The sequence below is a fragment of the Phyllosticta citribraziliensis genome (assembly GCF_038025025.1).
Source record: "Phyllosticta citribraziliensis strain CPC 17464 chromosome Unknown J3D65scaffold_2, whole genome shotgun sequence".
NCBI classification, from domain to species: Eukaryota; Fungi; Ascomycota; class Dothideomycetes; order Botryosphaeriales; family Phyllostictaceae; genus Phyllosticta; species Phyllosticta citribraziliensis.
In genome coordinates, this window is record NW_027117339.1 from 2387289 (window position 1) to 2409329 (window position 22041).

The 22041-nt window shown below is 56.5% G+C and overlaps 7 protein-coding genes across 7 annotated transcripts; 3 read left to right on the forward strand and 4 right to left on the reverse strand.

Moving 5' to 3' along the window:
* Positions 1-552: 552 nt before the first annotated feature.
* J3D65DRAFT_614949 (glucosidase II beta subunit-like protein-domain-containing protein) lies at positions 553-2655 on the reverse strand. The gene is made up of 4 exons (XM_066799270.1): positions 2489-2655; positions 1660-2409; positions 944-1607; positions 553-893 (listed from the first exon to the last, which is right to left on the reverse strand). The coding sequence occupies exons 1-4, from the start codon at positions 2585-2587 to the stop codon at positions 862-864; spliced, it is 1545 nt and encodes a 514-aa protein (XP_066659077.1). The 5' UTR covers positions 2588-2655; the 3' UTR covers positions 553-861.
* A 121-nt stretch (positions 2656-2776) lies between these two features.
* On the reverse strand, positions 2777-6873 carry J3D65DRAFT_614950 (uncharacterized protein). The gene has a single exon (XM_066799271.1). It carries the CDS (start codon positions 6638-6640, stop codon positions 2861-2863), a length of 3780 nt encoding a protein of 1259 aa, XP_066659078.1. The 5' UTR covers positions 6641-6873; the 3' UTR covers positions 2777-2860.
* A 1250-nt stretch (positions 6874-8123) lies between these two features.
* Positions 8124-10254, forward strand: J3D65DRAFT_228560 (glycosyltransferase family 34 protein). Its single transcript, XM_066794657.1, has 2 exons — positions 8124-9269; positions 9319-10254. The coding sequence occupies exons 1-2, from the start codon at positions 8467-8469 to the stop codon at positions 10073-10075; spliced, it is 1560 nt and encodes a 519-aa protein (XP_066659079.1). The 5' UTR covers positions 8124-8466; the 3' UTR covers positions 10076-10254.
* A 1824-nt stretch (positions 10255-12078) lies between these two features.
* J3D65DRAFT_691107 (uncharacterized protein) lies at positions 12079-13558 on the reverse strand. The gene has a single exon (XM_066803915.1). It carries the CDS (start codon positions 13343-13345, stop codon positions 12461-12463), a length of 885 nt encoding a protein of 294 aa, XP_066659080.1. The 5' UTR covers positions 13346-13558; the 3' UTR covers positions 12079-12460.
* On the reverse strand, positions 13559-16036 carry J3D65DRAFT_228607 (major facilitator superfamily domain-containing protein). Its single transcript, XM_066794659.1, has 3 exons — positions 15528-16036; positions 14581-15479; positions 13559-14532 (listed from the first exon to the last, which is right to left on the reverse strand). The coding sequence occupies exons 1-3, from the start codon at positions 15917-15919 to the stop codon at positions 13772-13774; spliced, it is 2052 nt and encodes a 683-aa protein (XP_066659081.1). The 5' UTR covers positions 15920-16036; the 3' UTR covers positions 13559-13771.
* Positions 16037-16676: 640 nt separating this feature from the next.
* J3D65DRAFT_614960 (uncharacterized protein) lies at positions 16677-18328 on the forward strand. The gene is made up of 2 exons (XM_066799272.1): positions 16677-17189; positions 17620-18328. The coding sequence occupies exons 1-2, from the start codon at positions 16730-16732 to the stop codon at positions 17829-17831; spliced, it is 672 nt and encodes a 223-aa protein (XP_066659082.1). The 5' UTR covers positions 16677-16729; the 3' UTR covers positions 17832-18328.
* Positions 18329-18615: 287 nt separating this feature from the next.
* On the forward strand, positions 18616-21822 carry J3D65DRAFT_614961 (DNA repair metallo-beta-lactamase-domain-containing protein). The gene has a single exon (XM_066799273.1). It carries the CDS (start codon positions 18871-18873, stop codon positions 21580-21582), a length of 2712 nt encoding a protein of 903 aa, XP_066659083.1. The 5' UTR covers positions 18616-18870; the 3' UTR covers positions 21583-21822.
* Positions 21823-22041: the final 219 nt, after the last annotated feature.

Consider the following 22041-nt stretch of genomic DNA (forward strand, 5'->3'; position numbering starts at 1 on the left):
AAATCGTACTTACTTATCAGACCAAGTCGATCGCAAGTGTGACAAAGTGACCTGTTAGTTGGGTGGGCTGTGCTAGTTTCCAATGACACGGGGCGTCCTGATCAACTGCTGTTTCAACCTTAATTGCTGTCGGCATACATCCCCGTCCAAACCACTACCACCTCGGAGGCGGCTTGATGCTCGACTTCGAGAGCTTGAAATTGAGATTTTTTTTTTTTTTTTTTTTTGGTGCTGTTGCACCAGGGCCGGAATGGAAATGACGACAATCACATCGTACTTAAGGGGATGGCATTTTGTAATTTGTCAATGTTGGATCTTTCGATGCAAATACTAAGCGACAGCGGAGAACGGTCGCACAGCATGGATTGCTTCTTTGGGTAGTGCCTCAGGTTGCCGCTGCTGGCGCAACATGATGTCAGGCCGAGAAATTTGGGAAGGGTCCTTCGTTGTCGTTTCGACCAGAAAGGGAGATCAGCTTTGACAAGGAATGCTCCTCATCTGTCTTGGAAGTGACTGAACGAATTTGCCCTGCTTCGACTAACACCGTAACAACTCGTGCATTCCCCCTGACCGTCATCGTAGCAAGTGTACGCAGTATTCAGCGAATGGGTGATTCTTCCACTGAATTTTCCTAATCTAGGTATATACAGACCAACGAAAAACTCCGTGTGCACCACCCACCAAAAGACTGGGGGAAGCAGCACCGCTACGCCTCTAATCCCAACAATTTACAAGTCCTCGCGATAGAGCTCTTCCTGACTGCCCTCATTGTCCCTCTCTCTGTCTGGATCTTCCTCTCCCTCGCCCCAATCAAACCATTCCTCAAACTCCCACTCCCATTCATCTTCGTCCCCCTCTGGTCTAGGGGCTCTTTCCCCATCGTTTCTGTTCTTCTTCTTGGCGTCAGCTTCATCTTTTCCACGAGATTTGTCTTTGGACTTGCTGGACGCCTTGTCATCGCCCTCATCGTCCTCTGTGTCAATGATGCCTCTAAATTCCCTCCCGTGCGGCGTGTCAATCAATATGAGCCGCCACGCCCTGTTACCAGCCATTTTGCCGAGTTCCTTTTTGAGGTCGTCGACGTCGCGCGGGTCTTTGATGTCCAATTTGCGCAGCTGCTCGGGTGTCATGACTTTTTCCTTGCCGCGGCCGTCCGAGGACGCAACAGTGCCCAGCATCGTCTCCTTGCCGCCGCCCACCACAACGGACTTTTCTATCCGCGACCCCGGCTGCCCGACCAGCTGTTTGGCACCGACGACTGTGCCGCCAACCGTCGGGAGCGGTCGAGACGTAGCTTGTGGACCCGAGGCGGCGGCAGCCAAGGCAGGCGGAAGTCGAATGGAGGCTTCTTTCGTTTCGGGTTTGAGAGCTTTTCCAACGGCCGATTCTGCGCGGTGATGGTGCGCAGCAGAGGGGAGGGTGGCTCCTGGAGGGGAGCCTGGGGAGGCGATAGGAGCACAGGAGATGGCATGGGCGCGGTTTTCTTGCGGTGGTAGAAAAGCCACATCGTTGCAAAGCCGCGGGGTATATATAACCATGAGGTACGAGCATGTGGCGACTTCTTTAATCATGCCAATTCTGTCGGGCGTGTTTGGATGGCAATGAAACTAGCAGAATTAGTGATGACGTTCACCCCAAGGAGAAGTGCAAGAAACTCACCTGCACCTCGATTTTGCGGTCCTTGCCCGTAAGATCGCAAGTCGTGCCACCAGTCAGCTTCTGCACAAGATAGCGACTCTCGCCTTTAGTCTCCATGCGCGCAACAGCAGTCTCCTCCCCGTCCTTTTTGACGCCCTTGCTATTTCCTTCATCGTCGACATTAGCCTCGTCCACCTCAGACTCCACCTTTCCTTTTCTTTTGCCGTCATCAGGAAATCTTCCAAGGATGTAACTCCCGACACTCTCGTCCTCTACTGGCGGGTAGATTGGCACGCCTCGGCTCGGCGGCAATTGGTGGAACTGCTTGACGCCTTCGTTGTAGCAAAAGCTGTAGCTCCACCACCCGCTCAGAAAATATATGCAATTGCCTTGCATGCCCTTGAGTAGTTCCCAGCCCCGATCCGTAGCTCGTGAAAGCTCTTTCTCCTCGTCGGCGGCTGACTGCGTCACGTTGTCTGCCGAGCGATTGCCCGCTGTGTCGACAATAGGTATACGGCAAAGATACGGACGCGAGTGGAGGACCAGACGCTCGTAGGTTGCGCTCAGCTCGTCATCATGATCTTGTTCGCCTTGGTGAGAGCTGTGGAAGGGGTCGGTGGCGCCAACAGGAACGCCGTCGTCTTGTCGAGGCTGGTGCGAGACATCGACATTGGAGATGGCGCCATTAGGTGTGTCGGCGGCTTTGGAAGAGAGGTACAGCGACTTTGCGTGCTCGTCGGATATGCTACCATCCGAGAACCTGATCTGGTACTGCTGAGCGTCAATGTTGGTTCTTTCCGGCGCATGTGCGCGCTGGTGCGAGAGCAGCAAGGTGGCCAGGCCAGCTTACCTGCGGGAATGCAAGCAGGTCGTCCAGTACGCTGAACGACCCTGGACTTGCGAGGACAAGCCGCATCAATGCGGGCAGCGCCCATAACTGCTTCATCATCGTGGCTCTTGATGTGGAGGCATCAGTTCAGAGCGCGTCGGATGATGTCGTGGTCGACGATCGCGGGGATTCGGCGGAGATGGATGCGGAGCGGAGGACAGCTCGCTTCTTTCCCTTTCGCTGCCAAGCAGCAACACCATCACCATCGCATCATCAAACAGCTTGTTGAACATCGAGCAGGATTCTTCTGTGGCCCGCAAAGAATGACATTCCCAAAATTATCAGTCGTCAAGGTATAATGCTTAAAACAAACGAATGATTCGCCAGCATCCATCAAGCATTGTCCCAATTCCTCCACTGGCATCCACACCCACCGGTTCCACCGTCGATGCCACCAGGACCTCCATCCTCTGTCGACACCGTCACGTTTCCATACGGCCCCTTTGAAGGATTCACAGCCTTGCCGCCAAAATCCCTGTCCTCCAGCTGCAACTTGGCGCTGTCTTCTATGTACTTTCCGTCGTCGTCCAAGCTCCAGCAGTAGACCATCTTCTCCGTCACATTGCCGCCGTGCCGATCAATGCTGACGGTCACTGGGTATGCAAACGAGCCCGGTTGATTGAAGTCGACCCCGCTGGTAGCCGAGGCGGACGCAGCAGACGCAGTCGACGTCGCGGTCGAGCTTCCCACCAACAGGGACTTTGAACTCTGGCTGTTGGTCCAGATTTGCACGAGCATACGAGTCTGCGCCCACGTGCAGCGATACCTGGCTGCCTCCTTGGTTGCGCCACCATTCTGATCCGCCGAGAGTTCGCCAGTGTCGCTCGAGTTGCTGGCGACTGTGTTCTTGAGGAAGATGGAGCGATTGTAGTAATTGTAAAACCCATAATGCTCGTCACTTCTGCCACGGTTGTACAAGCGCAAAGGCTGGTTCTTTGGGTAAAAAACGAGATTGCCCGCCGCAGCAGTGCCATCAGAATCCTCTTCCGGATCGGGAATAATGTCGGCGATGCTTCCGTTGGAAGAAGAACTACTGGCGCGCTTAACAAGTCGATACGAAACGTGGTCGCCAGAGTAGAACGTGATGAAGAAGGGCGTCTCCTCTCCGGAAAAGGGCTGGCTGTTGCCATCAGTGGTGTTTCCGAGAAAGTTCTGGTCCTCCATGCCTGGCGCAGCAGGCGAGGCCACTGGTTCCGATGCTCGCCTCAACAGATCCAGCAGCCGGCGTTTCTGGACTGCAGTCTTCAAAGGAATGGTCGACGAAGCATTGGAGACAGTGCCATTCACGAACTCGATCTGGAACTTGAAGTTGGGCTGATCAGGGTCGTTTGGCTCAATGTCGTCCTGCTCGTCCTTGGGAACAGCACAACTCCACATCGTATTTGGAGAGGTGCAGCCGTTCTCGGAGAAGAAGTTGTCGGGTCTCGCGATAGTCGCCACTCCCGTGGGAATGGGTGGATATCCCGTCAAGTTCAGCCACACCGATGGAATGTCAGGAGCGGGAGCAGTCGAAGATGAAGCTGGATCGCTCGAGCTTGAAGACGACGAACCTCCAGTGCCAGACGAAGAAGACGAGTGGTGGCTGCGAGGAAGAAGAGCGCCGAGTAATGCGGCCATGATGATCAAGAGAATCAAGAAAATCAGGCAGCAACAGCAACAGCACCGCCTTCTTTTCTTCTTCTTCTTGACAGCCGGATCCTTGGGGTCTCTGGGATCTCTGGGATCTTGAGGATTATTCTGCTTCTTCCACGGCCACAACGACCAATACCCGCCGGCACCTTTCCTGCGAGGCATCTTGGGTGCCTTTTCAAATTCGTGCTTGATCACAACAGGATTCTCTGCCTTGTTTTTCGAAAATTGAAAAACGCTGCGAGAGCTCTGCTCTGATGTGTGAGAGTGGGTTTGATTTGGAGGAGGTGGGAAGTAGAGTGCTGTGGCCTGGGGAGCCGTCGAGGTCGATGCTGCAGGAGCCTGCCTCGGGCATTCGTTTCGATGCTCGGCCTGGAGCATCTGAGGAGAAGGCTCTTCTTCGACGGTAGCATTCATGCTGCGAGGCGTGCTGGCAGGATCGTTTGACTTGTGCACAGCACGAGCAGAGAGCACAGCGCCCAAGGCAGCGACACCAAGAACTGGCGTGGTGTCAGTACTCCGCAAAGTCTCGGTTCGAGCTGGTCGCGGTGGAGGTCCCCCATCCCTATAAAAGGGCACGCCGTTGTAGTGATAGTGGTGGTTGATGTAAACATTGCCGGCTCCCTGTTGCGTGGGGTCTAGCCGCGCCGTTTGACCATATCCCTGTCCCCAAGTGGCTGGGGTCCCCCGATCGTCTGGGCTAAACGTCTCTGATTGCAACGATTGGCTGAGAGGCCTTGGTTGCGATTTTCCTGACGTTTCGTGGCTTCCAACGCCCGTCGAAATGCCCAGATCGTCATGCGTTCGCGGTGACTCATTCGCCGGTGAGTGTTCCCAACTTGCGGGGCTGTACATGGCTGGACTGAAGACAGTGGAAGCCGAGTTTGGTGCCTTGGGTGCCTGCACATGTTCCTTGCCTGTGTCGAGGACAGGTGACTGAGCACGAGTTGGTGTCTCCTCACGCGCATGCAACGGGGGCGACCTCTGGGAAAACGCAGCCGCTGCAGGGATCATTGGCACATCGGGCGTGGTATTGCCCCTCTCGCTTCCGCTCCTTGTGCTGAACCGAAACCTGGGTGTCCGAGGAGTGAACTCGAAGGGTGTCGTGATAATATTCCACCATCCCCTTGATCTGTGGGGTGTCGCGGGTATGTTGGTGTCAATGTACAGCCCAGCAGGCCCCTTGACAGACTTGGGTGTAGCCGGGTTGCCATCCTCTTCAAATACTGTCGTTCCGGAAGCCATCTTGTCTCTTTTTCTCTGCGGGGTCGTCGACATATCGACCAAGCCAGGGTACTTTTCGGGAGACGAACCATCATCGTTGCCATCCTTGGGGCCACGTTCGGGCAATGGCTGAGCTTGCAGCTGGCCAGCATAACTTGACGGTATTGCTGGCACTGCTGGGATCTCTCCGTTTGAATGATACACCGTGTACGCATTTGTGGCTCGTGAGTAGACGCTCGATGCTGGTCTGGGTCGGGTGTTTGCTGGAGCCAACCAGCCTGTCCTCTCATACGCCGGAGTCACAATTATGGTTGGCGCATCTCCCGAGGTTGCCGTGCCGGACCTTTGGCGCGTGATGTGGGAAGGGTCGAGAAGATCCCCATGGTGTGAAGAGACTGGGCTGGAGTCGTGCTCGTGAGCTTGCTCTGGAGACACTGAAAACCCTATGGTGATGGGTTGGTCCGAAGGTGAAATGTCAGTTGGAGTCTTTTTGACCGGCCCGAGCTCCTTGGAGAAGCCAGGATCGCGATTTGTTTCCACGGGTACAGGAGGCGGAGGAGGGGTTGGGGGCACAAAAGGCTCCTCTTGGCGTGTCTGTATGGGTTGAGGACGAGATCGCAGAGTCTTGGTCCTGAAGCCGCGGAACTCATTGTCATTTGGAACCAAGTCTCGGACTTGTTGGTTCTCTTGCAGCTCGTACGTAGGAGCCCTTTCGGGTTCATTGCGTCTGCCACCCAAGCCAAAAAATGCCCACTTCTTGGGTTTTGCTGGCGCTCTTGTTTCCTCCGGGACTTTGATGCCCCTGCCAGAATCAAAAATGTTGACTGCTTTTTCCCGAGGATAGATCTGTTTTGGCCTGGTTCCGCGGTGGGTCGAAATGCTCGTGTCGACTCTGATTGTGGGCTTTGCTGGTCTCATGGTCTGCGCCAAGTGCCTCGACTTTCTTTTTGCCTTTTGTCGAGCGGCGTTGCCAAAGGAGATTCTCTTTTGCTTCGCAAAAGCATTCCTCGCCGCGGCTCTGGACGCATCATATGTCCAGTCCAGCTCTTGCTGCTGTCTTGTTTCGGCGGTCGAGTCTGTCATGTAAGAGGGAGGCGGAGTGATTTTCGGGGCTTGCAGTGGCAGTTTGTCGACATCTGCTGGCGCATGTGCTGGAGAGCGGAAGTCTGCCCAAGTGGTCATGCGTTGTTCTTTGGAGTCGTTGGGCAGGCCGTCAACGCCAGCGTTGGGGTTGTAGGTTATAGGTTGCAAGGTCGCCATGGCGAAGAAGAGTGGAGGAAAAGGATGAGGGGAGCTGAGGAAATGAATGTCGTGTTGGGTTGTCCGAGGCCGTTATTTGTCCAGGATCCAATATTGACGAAAGAGAGACATGAATTAGAAGGAGAAGGAGAGAAACATGGTGTTGAATCAAGGCTGAGACTTTTGTGAGACGAGAACAATAGGCGGCAAAGTTCACAATGAAAGAAAGGCGAAGTAAAATGAAGTGAAGCAATGCGGCGAGCACGGAAAAGAGGCTGGGAAGGAAAATACGACAGTTTTGACAGCGAAAAGTGGAGTGCTTTGCGCACCACACGCTGGCAGGCAGGGCTGGCCAGATGATATGGACCATTCTTTTCTCTTGGTGCAGGACATGTACAGCGCGAGCGTGGTCGTCGATTGGTGCAAATGGCAGGTTGTATACGGACATGTAGGCGCCGGGGGATGGTCGCGTTTGGTTGGCTGTCGAAGCGCCGCAGAGTCGAGAATGCCTGCCGGAGATCATGTTCGCCATGCCGCCCAGCCTAGCAAAACGAAGACCAAGGCGAGCCTCAGACATGGTGCTATCATTAGCACACGTCCTCAACTCCAGTCCTCTCGCCTGGCAACGGCTACAAAGAGGAAGCAATGCGTGCGGTCGTCTCCAATGACGTCTCCTAGGCCCGCCGGTTCGTGCGTTTCGCCTTGATTACCTTACCCCGCGTGATGGCTTTTCCACGATCCAAAACACCAGACTGAAAGCCGTTGGAGACGCTGACTCGGCGGATGGTGAATGGGTGCAAAGTTTAAACTGACTGCTTTTTCCATTTAACCACTTGGCCCCTCCCCGCCCTCGACTTCCCCACGCCATCATTTCGCCCTCTCTTCGGCCCATGTCCGTCGATGATCAAGACACGTCGACCCTGACCCCCGCGGCCGACGCAAGGAGTGAAGTGACGGCTGGGTGACCTCTGGGCCATGAAACGCGGCGGCCAAGGCGTCAGGTTGTATCGTCGCCCTCGCCCTCGCCCGGCCTTGTTGCCCGCCGCCGCAGGGAACCTCCAAATCCCTAGGGCATTGCCGCCAAGTGCTCTCAATTTAATTTCCCGCCAAGCGCACTCCTCCATCACGACCGCCATCGCTGCTTGTCGGCCCTCGTCCATCACGACTCCATCTGCTTGCCTTCTCTGATCTTTTCCTGGCACCTCGCCCGCCCTCGCAGTAGCCAGGCACGCTGCCGACCTTCATCCCTGCCCTCGAGCCCGGACCCTGGCATCGTGCTGCCCCAAACTACCACCTCAAAATCTCGACCGCTCCCGCGGCGGCGACTCTACCGCTGACGCTTCGCTCAATTCGTCCTCGACAACGGCCGCTACCATCCGCCTGCCACTTCCCCCAACGCCGTCCCCAGCCAACCGAGAACGCCATCTCTTCGAGTCAGAAACCTTCTCTGCGGCAGCTAAATCATCCCAACGCCGCCAACTTAACCCTACTCCCACACCGACTCCGACCCAATATATTGCCCGGACGGTGCGCCGGCACAACACACGCTCAACCTGGCGCCCCCAACCAATTCTTCGTCCGCCTCCGCCCACAGGCGCCGCCGTTCGTCGGTCGCGAGGAGTGCATCTCCACTGAGCGTCGTGATACCTGAGGACACACCCGACGCCGCACCACCAGCCCATCTATACCACCGCAACCGAGATTCGCAACAGGGCGCCTCTTCGAGCCTGCCCGAGCGCAGAGGCTTCAGCCAGCCGCTTCCTGCCATCCCCGGCACGCCAGTCTCTCCTGTCGTGTCTGGGCCTGGCAGCGGCGGCGGTCTTCTACCTACACCCACTACGGCTACCATGTCGCTGTCGCGTTCGCCATCTCCACAACCCGGCGGCGGCTGGTCAAGTCCAGGCCTGACAACACCCATGAGTCCATACGGGAGCGGAAGCGGCAGCGGCAGCGGCAGTGGCGCGCGGAGCGTGAGCCCGCGCGTCAGCACTTATGCGACCTCCAACGGCGCGCATAACGTCACTTGGAGCTCGGCCAAGGCCAGGAGCGCCGAAGTGCGCGCCTTCTCTCCGCGGAGCAGCAACTTTTTCCAACGACATTTGCGACGGATATCAGACGGACTACCGCTGTTTGCGAACGGCGGGCTACACAAGGCTGAGAAGGAAAAGGCAGCGCAGCCGTGGGCGCCACAGAACAGGACCGGCGGATATGGCGACTTGCCAACCTGGATCTGGCGACGGCTGCGCATGCTCAAGCTGAGATTCTTGCTCATTGTCTTGGTGTTGATTGTCTACTTTTTATTACATATACCCCGTAAGGATCTTGGCCATTCGGGCCCGACGGCTGCTAACAGTGCGACAGCAATCGAGCGCATGTATAACCGAAGTTTGTGGTTTGGTGGTGGCAAGAAATTTGTGGTGCTAGTGGCAGCCAACGTCGGCGGAGGAGTCATGGAGTGGAAGGGCCCGCGCGAGTGGGCGATTGAGCGGGACAGTGTGAAGAACAAGAAGAAGTACGCCCGGAAATGGGGCTACGAGTTGGAGATTGTCGACATGAGCACGAAGAAGCGGTACGCGCATGAGTGGCGCGAGAGCTGGGAGAAAGTTGATACGATTCGAAACGCGATGCACAAGTATCCGGACGCTGAATGGTGGGTTCACGTATGATTTGGGTGCAAGGTGTGTGCTAATCTTGTGCAGGTTCTGGTGGCTAGACCTCAACACCTTCATCATGGAACCCTCCTACTCTCTACAAAAGCACGTCTTTTCGGCGGCCGCCCTTGAAGCTCAAACTTACCGCGACATCAACGTCTACAATCCGCTCAACATTTTACATCCACTTACCGAACCCTACCTCGATCCCCTGTCACGTTCTGCGACTGGCGACAACAAGACTTCTTCAATAAACCTGATAGTCCCACAAGACTGCTCAGGCTTCAATCTTGGTTCCTTTTTCGTACGGCGCTCCACGTGGACAGACCGTCTGCTCGACATTTGGTGGGATCCCGTCGGCTACGAGCAAAAGCACATGCAATGGGAGCACAAAGAGCAAGACGCGCTCGAATACCTGTACGCAAACCAGCCGTGGGTGCGTTCCAACGTCGCCTTCATCCAGCAACGCCGCGTCAACGCCTTCCCACCAGGCGCCTGCGCCGCGCCGCCGCAACCCAAACCCAAGGAGGGCGGCAAGGAGGGCGAAGAAGAGCTCGAGGAGGGCATCGACCCTCTCGTCCACTACTCGGAGCACGACCGCGATTTCCTCGTCAACATGGCGGGCTGCGAGTGGGGCCGCGACTGCTGGGGCGAGATGTACCACTACCGCGAGCTGAGCCGCCGCTTGAATCGCACGTGGTGGGAGCGCACCAAGGAGTCGTTGGGGCGGTGGTGGCGTGGTGGTGATGGTGTGCGGGATCCCGCCGAGTGGCTGCTTGCTGAGAAGAATGGCGAGGCGAAGTAGTAGAGGGGAGCGCCCTCGTGCCAGATCTTCGTAAAGACCTGCCATGAGATTGACGAAGTCTAGGGAGAAACGCGCCAGCAGGCTGAGCAGAGTGGAGACGAGAAAGAATGAATCATCGATACCCCTTTTCGCAACTCTGTCACCCGCCATTGCGCACCGCTCCGCTGGTTCTCTCGTCAACGACGCACCTATCCCGGACACTTGTGCCAGGAGGAGGGCCGCATAGCGCTGCTCAGTCCAGTAGACCCATCTTTCCCCAACTCCCATCTATACTTCTCTTTCCCGCTCTTGTCCCCATGTTCTTTTCCTGCTCTCAATTGCTATCTTCTTCTTCTTCTTCTTCACTTGTCTTACTCTTCACTTTGATCGTCTTTTTTTAACTTTTTCATTCTTCATCACAACCTCTTTTGGTGTCTTTGGCGGCGATGGGAGAGGCTTTTGGCGGCGTTTTCGCGTTTGCGGTTGCTCTTGGGGAATAGCTATGACTGGGCTTTGTATGATGTTGACGGGATTTTGATTTGGGGGGTGCGGTGGTATAGGATGAACAGGATGAATGGGACAGGAGGGGAGCAAGACTTTGTGGTGTGTGAGGTGGGGAATGAACAATGACGAGGTCATGGATGGATGGAGGGAGGGAGGGAGGGAGGGAGACATTGATATGGACGCAAGACGCAAGACGCCAGGCGCGAGAATGCATGCATGAAGAGATGAATGGATGGATGCTGCAACAGAGAGAAAGAGAAAGTATGCGCTGATGGTGCTGCTGATCTACGTGCCTACCCATTCTCAAAACGGGCACTGTCGAAGTTGATATCAGCTCCCTTGTCGTGGTGGCATAAGAGTGCTCCCTCCACAAGTGGCACATGTTGCCTTTTGCAGAGGGAGCCCAGTCAGACAAGACAGCGTTGGTCTTTCCAGCCAGCCAGCCAGCCAGCCAGCACAGACGGCGACGGCACGGGACGGAGCGGAGCGAGGCGAAGCGAACCAGGCGAAGCGAGATAGGGCTGTCTGGTCAGATTGTGATGCGTCGATTGGATTGGATTACGAGAGGAATGCGCACGTAAGGCACACACACGGCGGAAAATCGGGAGGGTGTGGGTAGAGAGGACGCGGGAATACGGGGGCAGGAATGCGGAAAACTGATTGTGATCGGCCGCCAGGGAGGAATGGAGGGGGAAGGGTTGCGGACGGGTGAGGGACAAGGGAAGAAGAAGACAGCGGATGGAGGGCTGTGGCAGATGTTAGTCGTTCATCACCAGCCGCTGTGCTTGGAGAGAGGAAAGATTTTCTGACATTCTACTTCCTCTAGTGGGTGCTCGTGAACGTGCACGCTTGCTGTGATGGGCAGTACAGGACAGATGCAAACAGATGGCCATTCATAACGCTACAAGAACGCCAACATGCTATCATGTCTGCTTGCTTGCTTGATTGAATGCTCGCTCAAGTCGAACCGGAAGAAGAATGCAAAACAAGGGAGTAACGCACGACAAAGGCTATGTTTTGGTACACAGCAGAAAAGCCGCCAGCCAGCCAGCCACGGACAACAATGACGATGACAATGACTACGAAAACAAAACAAAAAAAGCAGTGTTGCACAATGCACGCAAAAAGAGCCCTATGAAAAGTCGGAGCGAGGTTGGAGGGAGGTAGACATCGGATGATAGGGTTGTTGGGGGGAGTGTCTATGTACAGTGGACTCGCGTCCATGTGTGTCCATTAGAGCAGAGCAGCGACCATTGGATGTGATATCGCGCCCGCTTCCGCCGAATTAACCACATCGCCGTCGCTTGATTGCATCGTCGGTTTTTGTTGCTGATTGATTGTGGTTGAGTGTGTCGTCTGCCGTTCAACCCTCGGCCGTGTCTACTCCCGCCGCAATGATTCCGATCGGGCTAGCCAGCCAGCCAGCCAGCCAGCCAGCGAGGCGCATAGAAAAGAAGTTGGTATAATGGGGGGGTTAGTTGGTTTGTGGGCTCAGCTCAGATGACGCGGAGGGAGGCAGCTTAAAAGACAGCCAGCAGCCAGCCAAGCGCACCAACCACGGCACCGCTCAGGACGCCCATCTGCACGCCAGCCGCGTGGACGGCGGCGCCGGTGCTCGAAGCCGAGGGCGTGGCCGAGGAGCCAGACGAAGAGGAGGAGGAAGAGCCCGAGTCGGAGGTGGAAGAGGAGGACGACGAGTCAGAAGTCTTGCTGCTGCTGTCGCTGGACTTGGTCTTGGTCGCCATGCCGCTGCTGCCGCTGCTGCTGCTGTCGTCGGTGCTGCTCTTGGTCTTGTCCGACGCCGTCTCGGTGCCATTGCCGCCGTTGCTCTGGCTGTTGACGTCGGGCGTGTGCGTAGCGGAGCCGGGCGTGTGCGTCGCCGCGCCGTTGGAATTGTCATTGCTAGGCGTCGTGGCGGTGCTGCCCTTGTTTCCATTGCTGTCGGGCGTGTTGACTGCAGCCGTGCCGGTGGCGGCTCCCGTGGTGGCCGTGGCCGAGGGCACAATCGTTTTGTAGTTGGGCGTCTCGGTGGGCGTCGCGAAGCTGGATCCGCTGTACGTGTAGCCCTGCGGCATGGTGTCGGCGTCGAAGCTGTCCGGGTTGTCTTGGTACGATGACGCGGCGCGCGCCGCTACGCCGCCGTGGTGTGCGACCTTGTTGAAGTCGAGGGCGGCGACCGGGGTGGCGGCCATGAGGGCGGCCGCGGTGGAGACGAGGATGGCGTTGGGGCGCATTTTCGTCGTCTGGTGTCGGCGGTGTTGGTGGATTGAAAAGTTGACGGGTGGAAAAAGATGTGTTTTTTTCTTTCGTTCTGAGGAGCTCCTTTGTCCGGGTGGAATGAAAGACTTTTGTGCACAACAATGGGGGTATGTACAAAGTTGGTGAGGATGGACGGCGGAGAATGCAGATGGTTATATTGTAAAGATCGTGAGGCCAGCACCAGGGGGATTGTAAAGAGAGCAAAGGCAACAAAAGAGAGAAACGTGTGCCAGCAGCCCGTGTTATGTAGTGAGAGGAAAAGAAAGAGAAAAGGAGCAAGACAGGAGAGAAGTGGGCTTTTGAGCAGGGTGGATAATGAGGTCTGGGGATGTTGAGCCACCTCCAGGTCAGAGCAGCGTCGGCCCAGCCTGAAACAAGCGTCGGCCCGCCCGATTGGCTGCGTTTGCTGCGTTGAAACTCGTTGCGGCCCGCTGATTGACGCCACGCGAGATTGCCTGGGAAGAGACCAGCAGCGAACCATCCAAGAGCCTCTCCATGTCTCTCTCCTCCGCAGCCACCATCACCCATTCAACTCCATCTCTTCATCCTCACTCGCTGTCTTCGCCAGTTCCTGCCAGTCCTACCCTATCTTTAGCCTCAGGCCTGCGGCATCCAAGCCTGAAATCAGCCACACGCACGTCCAAGTCCGCTGCGTGGCTCGCGCGCTCCCCATCCATGCCCCCGCCAGACCCTTGACGGGAGCCCTGATGGTCGAGACTCTGGGGGTGAGAAGTGAGAAGCCTCGAGAGCCAACTCGCCCATTGTTCTGCGCCACATCTCTTCACCGACACTCACACCATTGGCCATGTCTTGCGTCTGTTCATGCTCTCGATTCATTACCCTCTGCGGTAGGGAGTCCCTTTTTCCGTACCAAGTCCGATGCCCCACCGTCCTATAAAAAGAAAAGATAAATCTACAGTTGAAAAGGAAAACGTTCCGCCGGCGTCATCGTCATTATATCTCTAGCTTCTCGTCGTCACCCCCGTACCCGTTGGTCGTCTGCTGCTGCGTCCCCGTCTTCGTCTTCTCCAGCGTCGGGATCTGCGGCGTCGCCATGGGCGTCGTCCGCGTAAAGTAGCTGCTAATCTCCTCGGAAAACTCGTCGTCATCCGACTGGTAGTCGCCCTTGGCCTCCTCCATGGCCTTGCGCTGCTGCCACTGCTCCCAGTCGCCGCGCAGCTCCTCCACCTTTTGTTGGTAGTCAAGCTCGGCGTCATAGTGCTTGCCGACGCCGCGAATGCGCTCCCACACGGACAGATGCTTGGGGTGGATGGCAATTCCGTGGTAGTCTTGCTCACGGCCGGCGCGAATGTACGTCCACCGGCGCTCCTGCTCCTTGAGGTCGAGGCCGGTCGTGTCCGGCAGGAAGAGCCACGTCAGAATTGCACCACCGAGACCAAACCACGGAACAACGTAGAACTTGGTCTGTGTGTCAATGTAGTTGTACAGCACGGCAGCCAGCAGAGCGCCGAGCTTGCCCATGGCAGCAGAGAAACCGTGGGCCGTGGCGCGGATCGGGGTTGGGAACACCTCGGCAGCGACGAGGAACGTGACCGAGTTCGGTCCGAACTGGTTGAAGAAGGACGACAAGAAGTACATGGTTTGGAACTCGTGAATGTGCTCCTTGCTAGTGTAGTACTCGTAGTTGAAGGCGGGAACAACAAAGAGGATAAAGTCGAGCATGAAGCCGACAATCATCATCCACTTTCTTCCGTCTGTCGTTTGTTAGCGCTTGTTGAGTTGGATGGCACCAAGTGACTTACAGAGCTTGCTGTCAATGAGGAGCGATGCAGCGTAGTAACCAACCAGGGACACGGCGACGTTGATGAGGTTGTACTCCCAAGTGACCATGACATCCTTGCTGCTGGTGATGACACTGATGAATTCGCTTTGGAAGAGCTTGTTGCCGTAGAAGAAGACGTCGTTGGCGAACCACGAACCGGCAGTCGCCAGAATGCGGGGTCCAAAGTAGGAGAAAGTCAGGCGGAGAGACTGCGTGTCGTATCCAGTAATGTTTTGCTTCTTCTTCTGGGCGGCCAGTTGCTTGCCAGCAGACTTCATCTTGTACGCGCGGTAGAAGACGAGCCAGAGCGTTCCGACGGCAGGAATGAAGAAGGAGACACGGTAGGTCCACTGGGCATCGCTCGCGGCGTATGGTGGCCCGCTGTAGCCGTGGGTGATGCGCAGGAGAACCATGAGGATAACGACGTTGATGAACTGACCCCAACCCTGCATGAGGAAGGCCATGGTCACCTTACGACCACGGTGCAGCCTGTCCTCGCGAGTAGAGACCTTGCCGGATCCGACAGCGTTCTCCATACCCGAGGTCGCAGTCATGGGGTACTCTCCACCCACGCCAATGCCGTAGAAGAAGAGCGCCCAGACGTAACAGATGATCCATCCGTTCTGGGTGAGACCCCAGGCGGCGGTGAGCATGACGAGTCCGACAAACATGATGACGGCGTCCTGGATGAGACCCCATCTGCGGCCGAGCCAGTCGCCAATGACACCGACAATGATTTGACCGACAATGATGCCGCAAATCTCGAGATACTCAATGGCCGCGATCCAGGTTTCGTTGCAAATGGCAAACGTCTTCCAGCACGCCTTGAAGGCGTCCTGGAAGAGCGGTTTCACGTTGCCAATGGAGAACAAGACGTAACTGTCCCGATGTTAGCGCAGTTTCAGCAATGTTCAGGCGCGCTCTTACCCTTCGAGCAACAGACCCATACCGGGAATGATGCAGTTCTTAAAGTAATAGCTCCAAAGCGTATACGCTCCGATGAGCCAGCCAATTGGGGCCAAGAAGCCGGTCCAGCGCGCACCGGCGTCTTTGTATATTTGCCAAAACTCGTTGGTCTCCTTCTTGGCCTCGGCCTTGTCGACGCCAAGGACAAATCTGATGCGCTGGGGGATGCCCATGTCGGCCCAGTAGATGCCATTGCTGTCGTAGCTGTCGTCGGGGCGGAGCAAGAAGTCGAAAACGCCCTTTTCGGTGGGGTTCATGTTGTAAATGTCCTGGGTGGCCACGTGTTGGCCGCCCATGTTGGGGCCGTGGGGGGCGGCCAGGCCATAGTCGCGGAGCGAGCTGTCGGCAGCCATTGCGCCCGAGGGACAGCGCGAGATGGCTGTGTGTTGGAGGAGGAGGGTTGAGGAGGGAGGTCTTCGGCTGGGGGGGAAAAGTGATGGGGGACGGGAGGCGGTAGAAATAGGCAATTGGTCGCGTGCGTAGCAGGCGGCGTATTTGGTTGGGAGGGGTCAAACGGCTACGTGTGGTCCAAGTAGAGATTGCAAGCTCGAACTACTGTAGCCAAGGAGAGGCCGGTGGGCGGTGAAGTCAAGCCTCGTTGTAGTGCGGACTGGGGTGATGCTTGGTAGCGAAAAACGGTGGACGGAACACCAAGACCGCGGCGCCGGAAATGTGATGCAAACCAATGCAGGAGGGATGGAGGCAAAGAAAGACAAGAGCGACGGCGGGAGGGAGAGGGAGATTTTTAAAAAGGACTCGAGTGGGTAGCAGAGAGGCGAAGTCAGCAGTCAGGCCGACGGCGTGCAATGGACAAGACGGGGAATTGGAAGAGGGCTGACGGTGAGTGACGGGGCAGAAAAAATAAGGCGAGGGCTGAAGCTTGTCGTCCTGGCCGGGATCCAACGGGCGCGGTGGAGCCATGAGCAATTGGTTTCGGCGGAGCTGATGGACCAAAGACTGGCACTTGCCAGAACGAGCACTGAGAGATGTCGAAAACCTGCAACGCCGCGGCCAATCACGACTCGCAGGGCCACCTCGTGCGCGCGCAGGCGGGCGCGACTCGACGGCAAAAGGTGGAGCCCCCCAGCAACGCCACCAGCCAAGGGTCTGGCCGCACTTCACTCTTGTCAACACCACCTCTTCGTCCTCAGTTCGCAGTTCTGATGCCATCCACGCCCACGCGCCCACGGCTACGGCGGCACCAGACGCCTTCTTCAGCCCTGCCCCATCACCATGCTTTGCTTCGCAGCAGCCATCCCCGCAGCCATGGTCATCCCGACCACCAGGCCATCCCAAACATCCTTCAGGCCCCGGCATTGCACTTGGCCGGCGCATCCCCATGGAGGAGCTGCCTGTCCGAGCGTCCAACCCACATGTCGGACATGCTGCTCCTCTCTCGACTGGCTCCACCGACGTCCGCCGTTTTCCGCCGCAAATGTGCCATTGTTGCGTTGCACTCCTGCGATCCATCCTCATTGACCTCGACGGATGGTCGCCTTGGTTCCGTCTCTCTGGGCCGGCATGTCCTGGGCTGTGTGCCGCCCACGACTTCATCCTGCACCCATGGCGTGCGTTTGACAGCTCCTCGGGCTCGACCGTCGACACGCCAGTCCATCCCACTCGGTAAGCCGTGTCTAGTTGTCGGAGTCGTCCGCCATATCTAGCCGTCTCAGCGCCCCCGATGATTGCTGTCCGCCCGCAGCCACTCTCCTTGTCCATATCCCCCACGTGCGCCGCCCATTGCTATCTCATGTCTTCACTCTCGTTTCTGCGCCGCAACCCCTTGACTAATCCGTTTCTTCTCATTCCGATGGCTGACGATCCATCTTCACGTCCACGCCTGTCTTCATGTCCGACGTTGGACACGAGTCGTCAGCCAAGAGTCCAAGGCTTGCCTAGAGCACATCCCGCGTCTGCTGTTGGTGCGCTGTAGACGCCCAGCCTGCCACAACAGTTTTTCCATCTCACCCGACCCGCCCCTCTGGAATAATGCTGGCAATGGCTGAGCGTGGGATGAGGCTTGTTTTACGCCATGGCTGATGCTTTTTCTCAGCCCTGCGATGCATGGCGATTCAAGTCATGGTGTTTGATTCGACCGCGCCGCAAGACCGAGGCGCCGTCGCAAAACTTTACCTCCGCCGCATCGAAACATGTGCCAATCAATCCGCCGTCTGTCCACGGCTAGTCATTCGCCTCGAAACGGCCGGGCTAACCGATGGGATCTCCTTCGCAGCTTCATGCAGGGCCGTGGGTCGAGACGCATGATCGATCTTCAGGGTTGACCACTCAACGCAGCAAGACGAGCGAAGAAAACATGGCGGAGCCGTGTGGCCAAGGACTTGGTCCGTGGTTTTTGTAGAGATTGGAAAGCCTACGCTACGCCGCCGGGCATATCGGACTTGTGCGGACCCAAGGCAGAATTGACGTACGAAGAATTGGTTTGAAAAACTCTTGCCTTGGCCGACGCTCTTGAGAGGCTGAAGAGGAGGTTTACGTATAATGTGCTTTTTCGAATGTGTTTTTCAGTCGCCGCAGCCTGGCGGAATGCTGCGTATCCAGGAAAAATTTGAAAATTTGACGGCTGAACTATGTTTCTTTCTAGAAGCAAGAAGCAAAACTGATTTTTCGAGCAAGGGAATGACAGCGGAAGAAGAAGAAACGTGAAGTGAGACGAGCCCGACAAACCCTGAGGAGATATTCGTTTGTCGTGCACTCCAACGGCTGGTTGAAAACTGCCGCAGAACGCACAGGTCCACTTGTCGCAAGCTCTTTGGGAGCCTTGCCTGTGACGGTATGGACGATTACTGGTTACCAACGGCGCAAACCGTCGAGCAACGTCAACCAGTCACACAGCCGTCCAACCTGTACTGTAGCTAGGCGTGAAGCTATCGACAGCCTCTGTGCTGATCTTGCATCATCGTACTTGGCCCATGCTATTGGTTCAGGCCGTCTGGTGTGCCATTACCTGATGCCAATACTTGCCGCGTCTTGTCGTGGCAAACTGGAGGGATTGCCGCTCCGGGTGTGGTCGTCGCATCGTCACTCTTGACCAAAGCATCGTGATGTCAAGGCCGACAGTAGCGTTGAAGATGATGGCAATGGATGCCTGGTGAACTTGGGCTGAGGGTGCTGATGACAACTCAGGCGCTCAAAGCAAAGCGTGATTACGCGCATCGCGTCTTGGCCCGTGCGCTCAAGATGCCTGTAGAGTCGACGTCTCAGAGCCAACCACACCACCAACTTCACCTCACTCCGCCTCCGCACTCGCGATACTTGAAGCTGATCGGCTCGGGGTTGGTCTAGCATGTTCAGAAATCCTCGGGAAAACCGCACTCTCTCATCCAGTCAGCAAGTCAGTCCCTCGGTCGGTCGTCCGCCGTCGCCACCCTCAACTCCAGTCGTCGCGAAGACTCCACTTCAGCAGGCCACGCTCACCGCCAACGCTTCTCCTACCATGGCAACGCGGACCATGCCCTCCAAATCTTCGCGTGCTTCGAAGCCAAAGCAGACCAAGCTGGATTTCACCAAGGGTGCCGCCAAATCCGGCACCCCAAAGCCAAAAGTCCAGCCGAATTCGAGCATCCTCAGCTTCTTCAAAAAGGCCGATGGGCCAACATATGATAGCGGACTCTTTATCGAAGGGTCACAAAAGCTTGCGAGCAAACATTTGGAGGATGGAGAGCAAGTAGGATGGGATGACTTGGAGGCGCTTGCCGACGAGGGTCCAGAACAAACGCGTTTCAACGAGAGCGCGTTGGCGGTCAAACGGCGAAAGCTCAGTCAGGATTCGGGATCGTCGACCGAAAGGAAGTCGGAGCCTACGGAAACACCAACCGACAGGTCGGTTCAAAAAGACACGGAAGATCAAGTCAGGAAGGCTCCTCCAAAACGACCGGCTGGGCCCTTTTTGGATGACTCGGAAAGCGAGGACGAAGATCCAGTGGAGCAAAGTTCTACAGTGCCTCCACAGAACACTGAAGATGACAGTAATAAATTGACAAGAGACGAAACGAATCATTCTCCACCCACGAAAGAAGAGGTGGGTGAAGAGTCCAAACCCGCCGAACCTTGGGAGCCTCCTCCGCTAAAAGAAGAACCGACAAGTCTTACCGGTGACGACGGATTCGCAGAATTCGAAGGCATTGAAGATTTTGAGGAATTCGAAGAGGGTGAAGAGCTTGATGAGCGATTATTCATGCAGGAGCAGCGCCGGCTCGAAATGGCAGAAGCAGGGATCGAAGGTGAATTGGACGACATGGATTTTGACGAGTTGGAGACCGGAGTGAAGACGGAAATTGGCGACGTGGATGACAGCACCACCTTGGTCTCTGACGCGCCAGTCTGCCCAATCTGTAATGCCAGCCTCCAGGGAATATCGGACCAGGACGCCTCCGTACATGTAAACAACTGCCTTGATGGAAACCCAACTCCAGTCCCCAAGCCCCAGCAAGTGAACAACAAGATGGATGAGACTAGCAAGGTTGATGGATTCAAGAAATTCCAGCGACCGCCCAAGCCAGCGAAGCCAGGACAGGCCAATCCATTCAGCCTCGATGGCGGGAGCAAGAACTCTGGCTCCGCTTTCACCAAGTTGATGTCTGGACATGCTGAGGATGCCGCGTGGGCCAATGCTGCCGCTTCTGAAAACGCTGCTCGTGGCAAGCCAGCCTACCAGCGCACTTGTCCTTTCTACAAAATCCTCCCGGGGTTCTTCATCTGTGTCGACGCCTTTCGATATGGAGCCGTGGAAGGATGCAACGCATATTTCCTTAGCCACTTCCACAGTGATCACTACGTCGGCCTCACCGGTACTTGGTCACACGGCCCTATTTACTGCAGCAAAGTGACTGCCAATCTGGTGAAGCAACAGTTACGAGTGGACCCCAAGTGGGTTGTGGCTTTGGACTGGGACACCGAGACAGAGATTCCAGGGACTGGAGGTGTCAAGGTCAACATGATACCCGCCAATCACTGCCCAGGAAGCTCCCTCTTCCTCTTCGAGAAAGTTGTCGGGAACGGCAAGAACCCACGCAAGCAGCGCATCCTGCACTGTGGAGACTTTCGTGCTTGCAGGGTGCACATTGAACACCCGCTGCTACGGCCAGACGTCATGGACGCGGTGACAGGCAAAACGCGACAGCAGAAGATCGACGTCTGCTATCTTGACACTACGTATCTCAACCCCAAGTTTGCCTTTCCCAGTCAGACGGATGTCATCCAGGCCTGCGCCGATATGTGCGTCAGCCTGAGTAAACTCCGCGCGGACGAGACGGACGGCTGGGAGCAAATGAAGCGCGGCCGTGCGGGCGAAGGCATGACCAAGTTCATTCGCAAGGCAGCCGACTCGGATCCCTCAGACAGCAACAATGCTTCTGTCTCTTCCCGCGATCGCGGCAAACTCCTCGTCGTCATTGGCACATACAGCATCGGCAAAGAGCGCATCTGCCTGGGCATCGCGCGAGCGCTGCAATGCAAAATCTTCGCGCCGCCCTCCAAACGGCGCATCGTGCTCGCACTCGAAGACGCCGAACTCACCTCGCTGCTCACCACCAACCCGCGCGAGGCCCAAGTGCACATGACGCCGCTGTTCGAGATCCGCGCCGAGACGCTCGACAGCTACCTCTCGTCGTACGGCGACACGTTTGCGCGCGCCGTCGGCTTCCGGCCCACGGGCTGGAACTACCGGCCGCCGACGGCGCGCTTCACCGAGGCGCCGCAGGTGTCGACGGTGCTGCACTCGCCCGGGTGGAGGAGCGGCTTCGGCATGCGCGACCTCGTGCCGCAGCGCGGCAGCACGGGGCGCGCCGCCTGCTTCGGCGTGCCGTACTCGGAGCATAGCAGCTTCAGGGAGTTGACGGTGTTTTGCACGGCGTTGAGGGTCGAGAAGGTCGTGCCGACTGTCAATGTGGGGAGCGCGAAGAGTAGGGAGCGCATGAAGGGGTGGGTGGACAAGTGGGCGCAGGAGAGGAAGAAGGGGTTGTATAGGCTGCCCGAGGGGGAGGATCAGGGGTTGTAGGTGGACGGGATCAAATACTGCTGCTGGTCTGAATTGGAACAGACCCCATGAATGCGGTCATCTTGCGAGGGTAGAGAAACTAGTCATTCACTGGCAATTTTTTCTCTTCAGTTGCTTCCACTGGCGCGAGAATATTTCGTATTAAAAGAACCATGTACAAATAAGTACCACAGCACGCCCAGCAAGCGTTCCGATCACTCAGCTCATCCGCAATATAAAACGGTCTAACCCAGCTTCCACTAAACCACGAATCCGCCTTTTGCTTGTAAAAGTATCTACAAAGTAAACGTCATGCCGCAAGCGACATTTTTAGAGGTGAGGAGGGTACAGTATCAACAACGACAGGTAACAACCAAAACAACAGCACTCCAAGCCCTCGCCGCCGCTGTTCATGGTTCGTACATGCATGCATGCTCGGACGATGCCGCCAAGAAAGAAAATGCAGGCTGATTGACTCCG